The sequence below is a fragment of the Bos indicus x Bos taurus genome, chromosome 6, assembly GCF_003369695.1.
Source record: "Bos indicus x Bos taurus breed Angus x Brahman F1 hybrid chromosome 6, Bos_hybrid_MaternalHap_v2.0, whole genome shotgun sequence".
In the NCBI taxonomy this organism is placed as follows: domain Eukaryota; kingdom Metazoa; phylum Chordata; class Mammalia; order Artiodactyla; family Bovidae; genus Bos; species Bos indicus x Bos taurus.
The window spans coordinates 103,364,781-103,377,745 of NC_040081.1; the positions used below are offsets into that span (position 1 = coordinate 103,364,781).

Here is a 12,965-nt window from a genome sequence, read left to right on the forward strand (position 1 = left end):
TGCGGTCTATGGGGTCACAAAGAGTCAGACATGACTGAGTGACTGGACTGAACTGAAAGCTCCCCAGTGATGCTTTCAAACTGTGGTGCTGGAGAAGACTCTTGAGAGTCCCTCAGACAGCAAGTCCCTCAGACAGCAAGCCCCTCAGACAGCAAGCCAAAAGGAAAGAGTCAATCCTAAAGGAAACCAACCCTGAGTATTCATTGGAAGGACTGATGTTGAAGCCGAAGCTTCAAAACTCTAGCCACCTGATGTGGAGAGCGGACTCATTGGAAAATATCCTGATGCTGGGAAAGACTGAAGGCAAAAGGAGAAAGGGACCGCAGAGGATGAGATGGTTGGATGACATCACCAACTCAATGAAGATGAGTTTGAGCAAGCTCTGGGAGATAGTGATGGACAGGGAAATCCTGGAATGCTGCAGTCCATGGGGGTCTCAAAGAGTTGGACACAACTGAGCAACTGAACAAAAATAACAAGTTCCACATGTGTTAAAGACCACCACCCCTACTTGTGCTAGTGACTCTTCCTTTTCTATGAGCATCTTACAGATGATTGCATTAATCTCTGCAATTCTTCCCTCCTCTTGGGATCCATCCTTCTTGGGATGCAACTTGGCAGTGCCCAACCCCCCAGTTGGTTGGGTCTTGTGACTTTCTTTGCCCACTGAGATGGCAGCAAATGTGACACAGGTGGAGGCTGAGTGACTGGACTTTCCCTGCTCCTTCTCCTGCTCTGGCCATGCAAGGTCACATGGGGCTGACCTGCCAGAGGATGACCCATGAGCCGCTGGGCTGAGCTGTCTAGTCCATGAACCAAAGTCATGGTGTACCAGCAAGCAGCCAGGTGAACCCCAGACATGGCAGTGAGCACAGCCAATGTCACTGCAGCTGCCTAGCTGACCCTGTTGGACCTCAGTCTTAGGAGCAAGCCCTGCCTATGAAAGCTTCAGAGACCTGTGAGCTTAATTGGATGCATGTTTGTGCCATTATATTCACGTGGTTATTCATCACCCAGCATCACTGTACCAAGAGAAAATTAAATGCAATCCCTTCCCCCTACAGTTTAAATTCCCTATTTCCTCAAGCACTTTGCCCTCAGCCCTAAAGCACTCAGCTCTTCTCCTCATACAACTCTAGTATGCTACCTCTTCCTTCAACTTCCTTTAACCTCCAGGAATTGTCTTCTTCGGGCTTCCCAGGTGGTGTTAGTGGTTAAGAACCTGCCTGCCAGTGCAGGAGACATAAGAGACATGGGTTCGATCCCTGGGTCAGGAAGCTCCCCTGGAGGAGGGCATGGCATCCCACCCCAGTATTCTTGCCTGGAGAATCCCATGGACAGAGGAGCCTGGCGGGCTACAGTCCATAGTGTCTCAAAGAGTCGGACACGACTGAGCGACCTAGGATGCATATGCTATCTCTCTGCTTTTGCTGTTAGCCAAGAGAACCCAATCTCAAAGGAGAATTAGGACCCATTCTAGGAGATGAATCCAGCCTGGCGGACAAGAAAGCAGGGCAGACACTGGGGGAGCAAAGTCTTCCATAAGTCTTGGATTTTGTGTAACCAGCAGATCTTGAACATTTTTAATAAAAATATAAATGCAGTTATTTAATTATGCTTATGCTTCATTGTAAACACAGCAACCAACTTGTTCTCTGAGAAAACATTTAATGAGATTCATCAGCAAACTCTTTAAATAGGAACACACAGTTAACTGTTTTGTAAACTTTTTTTAATGCAGTTAACAAAAGGCTAAGGAGATCTGTGAAGAAGGCTGAATGCCGAAGAATTGATGCTTTTGAACTGTGGTGTTGGAGAAGACTCTTGAGAGTCCCTTGGGCTTCAAGGAGATCCAACCAGTCCATTCTGAAGGAGATCAGCCCTGGGATTTCTTTGGAGGGAATGATGCTGAAGCTGAAACTCCAGTACTGTGGCCATCTCATGTGAAGAGTTGACTCATTGGAAAAGAGTCTGATGCTGGGAGGGATTGGGGGTAGGAGGAGAAGGGGACGACAGAGGATGAGATGGCTGGATGGCATCACTGACTCAATGGATGTGTGTCTGAGTGAACTCCGGGAGTTGGTGATGGACAGGGAGGCCTGGCGTGCTGTGATTCATGGGGTTGCAAAGAGTCAGACACGATTGAGCAACTGAACTGAACTGAAGGAGATCGAATGTACAGAATGGTGATTATAACTAATAATACTGTATTGTGGAGTTGAAATTTGCCAAGAAGGTAGATCTTAAATGTTCTCACTATTCACACAGTAAAAATGCAACTATGTAGATATATTCCTAAGTATTTTATTCTTTCCGTTGCAATGGTGAATGGAATTGTTTCCTTAATTTCTCTTTCTGTTTTCTCATTAGTGTATAGGAATTCAAGGGATTTCTGTGTGTTGATTTTATATCCTGCAACTTTACTATAGTCATTGATTAGTTCTAGTAATTTTGTGGTGGAGCCTTTAGGGTTTTCTATGTAGAGGATCATGTCATCTGCAAATAGTGAGAGTTTTACTTCTTCTTTTCCAATTTGGATTCCTTTTATTTCTTTTTCTGCTCTGATTGCTGTGGCCAAAACTTCCAAAACTATGTTGAATAGTAATGGTGAAAGTGGGCACCCTTGTCTTGTTCCTGTCTTTAGAGGAAATGCTTTCAATTTTTCACCATTGAGGATAATGTTTGCTGTGGGTTTGTCATATATAGCTTTTATTATGTTGAGGTATGTTCCTTCTATTCCTGCTTTCTGGAGAGTTTTTATCATAAATGGATGTTGAATTTTGTCAAAGGCTTTCTCTGCATCTATTGAGATAATCATATGGTTTTTATTTTTCAATTTGTTAATGTGGTGTATTACATTGATTGATTTGCGGATATTGAAGAATTCTTGCATCCCTGGGAGAAAGCCCACTTGGTCATGGTGTATGATCTTTTTAATGTGTTGTTGGATTCTGATTGCTAGAATTTTGTTAAGGATTTTTGCATCTATGTTCATCAGTGATATTGGCCTATAGTTTTCTTTTTTTGTGGCATCTTTGTCAGGTTTTGGTATTAGGGTGATGGTGGCCTCATAGAATGAGTTTGGAAGTTTACCTCCCTCTGCAATTTTCTGGAAGAGTTTGAGCAGGATAGGTGTTAGCTCTTCTCTAAATTTTTGGTAGAATTCAGCTGTGAAGCCATCTGGACCTGGGCTTTTGTTTGCTGGAAGATTTTTGATTATAGTTTCAATTTCCGTGCTTGTCATGGGTCTGTTAAGATTTTCTATTTCTTCCTGGTCCAGTTTTGGAAAGTTGTACTTTTCTAAGAATTTGTCCATTTCTTCCACGTTGTCCATTTTATTGGCATATAATTGTTGATAGTAGTCTCTTACGATCCTTTGTATTTCTGTGTTGTCTGTTGTGATCTCTCCATTTTCGTTTCTAATTTTATTGATTTGATTTTTCTCCCTTTGTTTGTTGATGAGTCTGGCTAATGGTTTGTCAATTTTATTTATCCTTTCAAAGAACCAGCTTTTGGTTTTGTTGATTTTTGCTATGGTCTCTTTTGTTTCTTTTGCATTTATTTCTGCTCTAATTTTTAAGATTTCTTTCCTTCTACTAACCCTGGGGTTCTTCATTTCTTCCTTTTCTAGTTGCTTTAGGTGTAGAGTTAGGTTATTTATTTGACTTTTTTCTTGTTTCTTGAGGTGTGCCTGTATTGCTATGAACTTTCCCCTTAGGACTGCTTTTACCGTGTACTAAAGACCTATACATAGAAAACTATAAAACACTAGTGAAAGAAATCAAAGAGGACACTAATAGATGGAGAAATATAACATGTTCATGGATTGGAAGAATCAATATAGTGAAAATGAGTATACTACCCAAAGCAATTTATAGATTCAATGCAATCCCTATCAAGCTACCAACAGTATTCTTCACAGAGCTAGAACAAATAATTTCACAACTTGTATGGAAATACAAAAAACCTCGAATAGCCAAAGCGATCTTGAGAAAGAAGAATGGAACTGGAGGAATCAACCTACCTGACTTCAGGCTCTACTACAAAGCCACAGTTATCAAGACAGTATGGTACTGGCACAAAGACAGAAATATAGATCAATGGAACAAAATAGAAAGCCCAGAGATAAATCCATGCACATATGGACACCTTATCTTTGACAAAGGAGGCAAGAATATACAATGGATTAAAGACAATCTCTTTAACAAGTGGTCCTGGGAAATCTGGTCAACTACTTGTAAAAGAATGAAACTAGAACACTTTCTAACACCATACACAAAAATAAACTCAAAATGGATTAAAGATCTAAATGTAAGACCAGAAACTATAAAACTCCTAGAGGAGAACATAGGCAAAACACTCTCTGACATAAATCACAGCAGGATCCTCTATGACCCACCTCCCAGAATATTGGAAATAAAAGCAAAAATAAACAAATGGGACCTAATTAACCTTAAAAGCTTCTGCACATCAAAGGAAACTATTAGCAAGGTGAAAAGACAGCCTTCAGAATGGGAGAAAATAATAGCAAATGAAGCAACTGACAAACAACTAATCTCAAAAATATACAAGCAACTCCTACAGCTCAACTCCAGAAAAATAAATGACCCAATCAAAAAATGGGCCAAAGAACTAAATAGACATTTCTCCAAAGAAGACATACAGATGGCTAACAAACACATGAAAAGATGCTCAACATCACTCATTATCAGAGAAATGCAAATCAAAACCACATTGAGGTACCATCTCACACCAGTCAGAATGGCTACGATCCAAAAGTCTACAAATAATAAATGCTGGAGAGGGTGTGGAGGAAAGGGAACCCTCTTAACCTGTTGGTGGGAATGTAAACTAGTACAGCCACTATGGAGAACAGTGTGGAGATTCCTTAAAAACCTGGAAATAGAACTGCCTTATGATCCAGCAATCCCACTGCTGGGCATACACACTGAGGAAACCAGAAGGGAAAGAGACACGTGTACCCCAATGTTCATCGCAGCACTGTTTATAGTAGCCAGGACATGGAAGCAACCTAGATGTCCATCAGCAGATGAATGGATAAGAAAGCAGTGGTACATATACACAATGGAGTATTACTCAGCCATTAAAAAGAATACATTTGAATCAGTTCTAATGAGGTGGATGAAACTGGAGCCTATTATACAGAATGAAGTAAGCCAGAAAGAAAAACACCAGTATACTAACACATATTTAGTTAGATTTAGGAATCTAGAAATTTAGAAAGATGGTAACAATAACCCTGTGTACGAGACAGCAAAAGAGACACTGATGTATAGAATAGTCTTATGAACTCTGTTGGAGGGGGAAAGGGTGGGAAGATTCGGGAGAATGGCATTGAAACATGTAAAATATCATGTATGAAACGAGTTGCCAGTCCAGGTTCAATGCACGATACTGGATGCTTGGGGCTGGTGCGCTGGGACGACCCAGGGGGATGGTGTGGGGAGGGAGGAGGGAGGAGGGTTCAGGATGGGGAACACATGTATACCTGTGGCGGATTCATTTTGATATTTGGCAAAACTAATACAATTATGTAAAGTTTAAAAATAAAATAAAATTTAAAAAAAATGCAACTATGAGTGGTGATGGATATTACCAGTTGATTGTTGAGCTGATTTCACAATGTATATGTGTATTAAATCATCATGTTGTACACCTTTTAAAAATCACATTGTACAACATATTGTACTACATATATACAGTTTTTATTTTCCAGTAATACCTCAATAGAGCTGGAGGGAAAAGAAAGGCAACAATGACTAAGAAAGGAAAAAAAGAAAAGCTAATGAGATTCTATCTGCTGTCATAAATCAGAGAAAGGAAAACCATGGTCACAGCCTCCTCTCCTGTCCTTCTCTCCTGAGGAGACTTGCGTTTTCTGAGAATCTCTGCTCCTAATTTTCCTTCTGCACTTTCTGAAAAGGCACCCACTGGATGCTAAAGATGAAGGAGGGGAGGGTATCAGCCACTCACTCCTTAGTGTGTTAGTGTTCAGTGCTCTGTTCCCATACCAAGCTTGATAAAATAGGATCTTAGAGAAGAGAGACAAGGGTCCAGTAAGAGGTGCTTGGGGAGTGTGTGGAATGCTGCAAAACTATAGCACAGGGTCAGGACACTGTATAAGTGGGTGGTGAAGGACAAGGTGACTGCAGCGATGAAATTAAAAGACATTTACTCCTTGGCAGGAAAGTTATGACCAACCTAGATAGCATATTGAAAAGCAGAGACATTACTTTGCCAACAAAGGTCCGTCTAGTCAAGGCTATGGTTTTTCCTGTGGAAACATATGGATGTGAGAGTTGGACTGTGAAGAAGGCTGAGTGCCAAAGAATTGACGCTTTTGAACTGTGGTGTTGGAGAAGACTCTTGAGAGTCCCTTGGGCTGCAAGGAGATCCAACCAGTCAGTCCATTCTAAAGGAGATCAGCCCTGGGATTTCTTTGGAAGAAATGATGCTAAAGCTGAAACTCCAGTACTTTGGCCACCTCATGTGAAGAGTTGACTCATTGGAAAAGACTCTGATGCTGGGAGGGATGGGGGCAGGAGGAGAAGGGGACGACAGAGGATGAGATGGCTGGATGGCATCACTGACTCGATGGACGTGAGTCTCAGTGAACTCCGGGAGTTGGTGATGGACAGGGAGGCCTGGTGTGCTGTGATTCATGGGGTCGCAAAGAGTCGGACACGACTGAGCGACTGAACTGAACTGAACTGAAGGACAGGGTGTGGTGTTGGAGAAGACTCTTGAGAGTCCCTTGGACTGCAAGGAGATCCAACCAGTCCATCCTAAAGGAGACCAGTCCTGGAACTGAACTGACTGACAGGGAGGAAATATGAAAAATGCGAAAGGGCTGAGGTGGAGAGGTGAGGCCGAGTGCAGAAGGGGAGGAAGGAAAGGATGGATGCAGATCCAGGAACTCAGGAGCGAGGGAACGCAGAGAAGGTGGTGTGAGCTGTGGCCCGAGGCTAGGCTGTAGCGTCGGGCAGGAACTGTGGCATCAGGCAGGCCCAGCTACCCCACAGACTCCCTGAATCTCCTTTCTTCGTAGATGAAGCAGCTGAATTATTCCTATTGCCTGGTGTTCCTGTCTTGATTTTGCTTTCCAGAAGGAAAGCTGCCCAGGGTCTGAAAGGTCTTTGTCCCAAAGTCTCTCTCAGTCAGTAGGCAGGGCTCTGAGGATTCCAGCCAGAACCCTGCTTCCCAGGCCCCTGGCTTCCAGGACAGCCCTGCCAGGGGTCCTGCATCACTCAGCCTGGGCCTCCGCTTGCCTCCACCTCACCTGCTTCCGTGGTCTGAGCAGAGAAAGGATAGGGGAGGCCGAGTCCTATAAGCTAACACAGCCCTCATGAGCACCTCTTATGTCTCGGTGCTGGGAGCCCTCACTGTCCCATCTTACACCTTCACGGCCCTGCCAGGTGGTATTACTTCTGCTATGTAACCTGCCCAAAGACACACAGCTAGTTGGGGGACCAGTTGAGACTCGGGTCTGGGGTTCCTGACTTTTACATACAAACTGGGGACCCTGATTTGCATCCTCAGCTCTGCCCAGTTTTCCCTGGCATCCTGAGGTTGTCCTTGCTCTTTCATCAGGAGTCCAGGGATTTCAACTCACTGCCCCAAGGTATGTGGTCTGGTTTTAGCCTCTGGCAGGAGATTGGAGCGCTGAGGGTCCCATCCACCATTCCCATTCTGCCTCCCAATACCAAAGGGTTTACACAGTGAGGTAGGATTCCCTGAGACACACGAGTCCTAGAGAGGCTTCGAGCCACAGCATCAGCCTGCGTGGAGTCGGGGAGGGAGGTCTAGCACAGTTGTGTGGAAGAGTCGACAGATTCATCTCTGGATGATTCAGCAGCATCTCATGGATTTTTCCCCACCTGCTCACTCCAGCCCACCCTCCCCCAAACCCTTGAGGGATTAGTTCCTGAAAGAACATCAGTGAATTAAGTCTTCAAGTCCACCATGATTGGACTTGGCTTTACAGCCAACAGCGGCTATATATCGGCAGCTATAAAGGTGCCATTGGCATGGACTGCAGTGGACTGTCAATCATTGCTGGGTTGTACCCTGGACTCATGGTCCTAACTTGGTTGGATACCACATGCCGGGGGTTGACTCAGAACACCAAGGCCCAGGTTCTCTAAAGCAGGGTCTGTCCTCTGCTTCTTACCAAGCCTCCCAGGGGATTCTGATAAGACCAGAGTCAGAAAGCCACTGACAGGGAACTATCTCCATAGACCAGCAGTGTCAGGCTCAACTGGGAACAGTGAGAAATGCAGAGTCCCAGATCCAACTCAATCTACTGAATCAGTTTAAGAATCTGCCCTGACTCCTCATGAAAGCTTGAGAAGCCCAGGTGAGGAAAGGCTTTAGCAGATTACTGATGATTGATGTCTAGCTCACCAAGCATACTCTATCTCACTTGATCCCATGACAATCAGGAAGGTGGGTACCATTTTGTCTGTTTTACTGAAGAAGACATGGAGGCTTTGAGAGGTGAGTGTGAGTGACTTTTCTGAAGCCCTTAGGTTCACAGGTTGGGGGGCAGGGGTGGGAGACTCAGAGCCTCCACCCCTGTATCCCATTCCCACTTCTGCCCTGTCATTCTCACACCAGGATGTGGACAATGATGTCTTCGGATGTGAAACCTTCAGACACGTTGGACTCGACTCACCACGGCAGGACACAGACCAGAAACTTAGACAGGTGTCTGTTCACCAGGATTGAAACAAAAAAGGCTTTCTAGTCAACCCCAAAATACAACTCACCAGGACCCGCCCCCCGCACCCACCCAGATTCCCAGAGCCTCAAAATTGCCACTGAAACAGTCTCTAGAAAGCATTCATAACAGGCTTACCATGTTCGTCCAGCAATATGTTGTCTGGCTTGATGTCTCTGCAAGAGAAAACAGAGAAGCTGAAAATATGATTCCTTGAGTGCATGGAGGAGCACATGTCAAACACGACAGCTGTGGACAGATACCTGACAACACCCAGTGTGCTTGTATCTCCCCCAGCGTGAAGGCTCAGACAGCAAGCAGGACGGTTATTATTATTACGAAAGCAGAGCCCCATGCTCTTACTTTTCTCTTCCTGGAACTGCAAGTGGATTGTGTGAGTATGTTTTTTCCTGAATTTTTAATGATGTCTGGCCAGTTGACTCCCAGGAGTGACTGCTCACTGAGCCCTGGGTCTCTTCGGTGGGTACAGACAATTTTGCTTCCTGGTGGAATTTAGCCCTCCCTCCTTGGTAGGTACTAACCTCCCAGGTTTAATGTCCTTTGTTCCATAGACCTGGGAATTGCAGCTCTAGGAGGGTCAGTAACTTGTCCGGGTCAGAGATGGACCACAGCCTCTGCTAGTTTTTGTATGATCTCAGGAGATGGGACATTTATTATACAGAAGTGAACGGAGCATGCATTTCTAAAATCTGTGATTTTAATATGGAGCTTCAGAAAGCACATGCATGTTCATGATGAGTACATCAGGGTTGAAGGTGTCAATTGAGTTTCTTGAAAGATCACACCCAGCAATCAACCAGTTTTTGCAGTTTGTGAGCTTAGGAGGTTTTCTACATTTTTAAAGGATTGTAAAAAGCAAAACAAGACACACACGTAGCACACGAAGCAAAAATGAAAAGAAATGTATCACACACACTGATGTGGCCCTCAAAATCTGAAATAGTTATTATCTGGTCCTTTTAGAAGGTTGCTGATCCGGTTTAGGGCTTCCCTGGTGGCTCAGATGGTAAAAAAAAATCTGCCTGTAATACGAGAGACCCAGGTTTGATCCCTGGGTCAAGAAGATCCCCTGGAGAAGGGAATGGCAACCCAGTCCAGTATTCTTGCCTGGAGAATATCAAGGACAGATGAGCCTAGCGGGCTATAGTCCATGGGATCGCAGAGTCCGACACAACTGAGCGACTAACACTTTCACTTTTAGGGTAACAGTGGGCCATGTGCAGCAAAATCTGAGCTAGGCAGTTTCTGAAAAATTCAGCTCTCCTCATCTTTAAAGCAAAGGGCCCCCAACTCAAAGCTGTGCTTTTTAAAGGCAGGGGCTTTGCTTTCTTCACTTTTTGTACTTTCAGCATGGTGCCTGTAACCAGCAGACACTGTCAGAGAAAAACCAGGACAGTAGTTAAAACATTTAAGATAGATTTTATTCAACAGCAATCCCCAAAGTAGAAAAGGGATCTCAGCATAGAACTGGGCTTCATTCCAAACACAGTGTGGACAAGTGGGAATTTGAAGCTGAGGAGGTAGGGGTTGGTGGATGGAAAGTCACTAACTTTTCATCAGTATTCTTGCTGAGGGCAGTCCAGGGCATCAAACCACTTGGGGGATGAGCAACCTGATCAGAGGATGATGAGTTTGGGAGGATGTTGGATTATGGCTAAACCGACTTAGTGAAGGTAAGAGTGACAGTCGCTCAGTTGTGTCTGACTCTTTGTGACCCCATGGACCATATAGTCCATTGAATTCTCCAGGCCAGAATACTGGAGTGGGTAGCTGTTCCCTTCTCCAGGGGATCTTACCAATCTGGTGAACGAATTCTGGTCTTCCACATTGCAGGCGGATTCTTTACCAGCTGAGCCACCAGGAAAGTCCAAGAATACTGGAGTTGGTAGCCTATCCCTTCTCCAGCAGATCTTCCTGACCCAGGAATCGAACTGGGGTCTCCTGCATTGCAAGCAGATTCTTTACCATCTCAGCTATCATGGAAGCCCCTAAACTGACTTAGTAGGTTTTTACTAAGACTGAACAATGCATAAACCGACATGGAAGTCCAAAAGATGATGCCTGGTTTCAAAAGAACTCAGAAGAGCCTGAGCAGAGATTTAGAGAGAAGAGAATCTTTATCAACACACAGGAAACAGGGAAGAATGAATGTGAGGGAAACACAGCCTTGGAGAAACTGAGTTGACACTTTCAGCTCTGATTTACACACCATTAGCAAGCATACACTTTCCAAAGTGTTGTATTAAAGCCATAGATTTTAGAAATGCAAGCCCCACTCACCCATTTAGAGTCAATGTCAAATCCTTTGAGACTAATGATGGCTTTCTTTGAAATAAAAAGTGACTGCTCCAGAGTTTATTAAATAGCAATTCTACCAGAAAACACAACGTGGTTATTTGGAACCATATGAGGCAATGTCTGCGGCTTTGGGGGAAGAAAGAAACACTCAATCCATATATTGAAATTTTCATTTTATTGTGACTTTTCCCACCATGAATATTGATGGGTATTAAACCATGAACTCCATGCTGCCAAGTTCACCAACATTCCTGGTGAACAGAGATGGGTTGTTAATGGATCCCCCAGGGGAAGGATGAACTTGAGAACTCACACAATTAAAACAAAAGGCAGAAGACCTGGAGTCAAGCGTTTGTGGCTCAAATCAGCAAACACTTGGCCCCTGTCTAGGGCCTACCTAGAGGGCCCTAGGAGGGTTGCTTCAAGAAAGGTGAGAAAAGGGAAAATAGATACTTGTTAAGAATGAAAACAGCAGCGAATGTGAAAGAGCATCCTTTCTTTAAGGTGTCACTGGACTAGGGTGACCTTGTCTGGGGCCTGGAGATCTCAGAAGAGGTAGCCATGGACCAGGAGCCTGGACCCGAACGGCTGCAAGGTCCTTGACCTGAATTGCTGCCTCCCCTGAGGCTGAGCATGCCCTGTCTTGGGGTTTTCTGACCACCCCTCTCCAGTCCTTCTTTCTTCATCCTTCATCTCCTCCTTCAATCCCTTCCTTTTCCTTCTGGGGACATTCCTCAAGTGCTTCTTCCTGGCAGATCTTGGCAGACAGCCTGACCTGCAGAGGCTCCAGACATAGTCCCTCCCCTCCAGAAGCTCAGACTCAGTGGGAAGGGGAGGGGAGACACGAAGGTGGGAGGCTCAGAAGCCACAGTACGGACCAGCTATGGAGCCCAGGGAAGAGGGAACGGCTGGCTGGGGATCACATGGACCAGTGGGGACCAGGGTGGCAGAACCAAGAAAAGATGGGGCAGTGGTGGCAGGACTAAGGAGAGGCGACTGGCATAGGTGGGTGAATAGTATCCTCCCAGAATTCAGAATACTTAGGACCTCAGAATGTGATGCTATTTTGAGTCACGGCCTTTGCTCCTCCAAGGAATTAGTTAAGGATCTCAAGATGAAATCGCCCTGAGTTTGGGGCTGTCTGTCATCTTAGGAAGGAGACAGGGGTTTGGTCACAGACACAATGAGGAGAAGAGGCCACGTCTAGACAGAGGCAGAGTCTGGAGTGATGTGGCCACAAGCCAAGGAGAACCAGGAGCTCCCAGAAGCTGGAAGAAGAAGGCAAAGATTCTCTCCCAGAGCCTCTGGAGAAGGCTGGCCCCATGGGCACCTGAATTTCAGCCTTCTGGCCAGAACTGTGAGGTCACAGATTTACATGTTTTGAAGCCACCAATTTTGTGAGAATTTGCTGCAACAGCCACAGGAAGCTACATGCCTAATGGAGCAGAAAGAGAGCTTATGGAGGAGGTGGGTAAATGTCAAGCTCCAACCAGAGTCCCCCAGTGACCATGGTGTGACCTTGGATAGGACCACCATCCATTAGAGCCCATCAGAAGGTCCCTGTTTGTGGTCTCTTACATCCTGAGAACCAAACAGGGGCAGAAGTATGAGTGACTTGGCTTTCTAGGTGGCGCTAGTGGTAAAGAACCCACTTGCCAATGCAGAGGACATAAGGGACGCAGGTTCGATCTCTGGGTCAGGAAGACCCCCTGGAAAAGGAAATGGAAACCCACTCCAGTGTTCTTGCCTGGAGAATCACCATGGACAGAGGAGCCTGGTGGGCTACAGTCCATGGGGTTGCAGACTCAGACATGACTGAAGGGACTTAGCATGCACGAGTGACTTGGTAAACTAGACCCCACGGCTCCAAGGAAAGAGGGTGTTCTGTCTGGGTGAGTACTACTCA

At 45.1% G+C, this 12,965-nt stretch overlaps 1 protein-coding gene across 2 annotated transcripts in view; it reads right to left on the reverse strand.

The window, feature by feature from the left end:
• Positions 1–12,965, reverse strand: part of STK32B (serine/threonine kinase 32B) — a 405,107-nt gene that overhangs the window by 80,122 nt on the left and 312,020 nt on the right. For both annotated transcript variants that reach the window (XM_027545017.1, XM_027545015.1), the window contains exon 5: positions 8,879–8,916. In XM_027545017.1, coding sequence (XP_027400818.1) covers positions 8,879–8,916 — 38 coding nt within the window. The remainder of the gene's footprint in view (positions 1–8,878; positions 8,917–12,965) is intronic.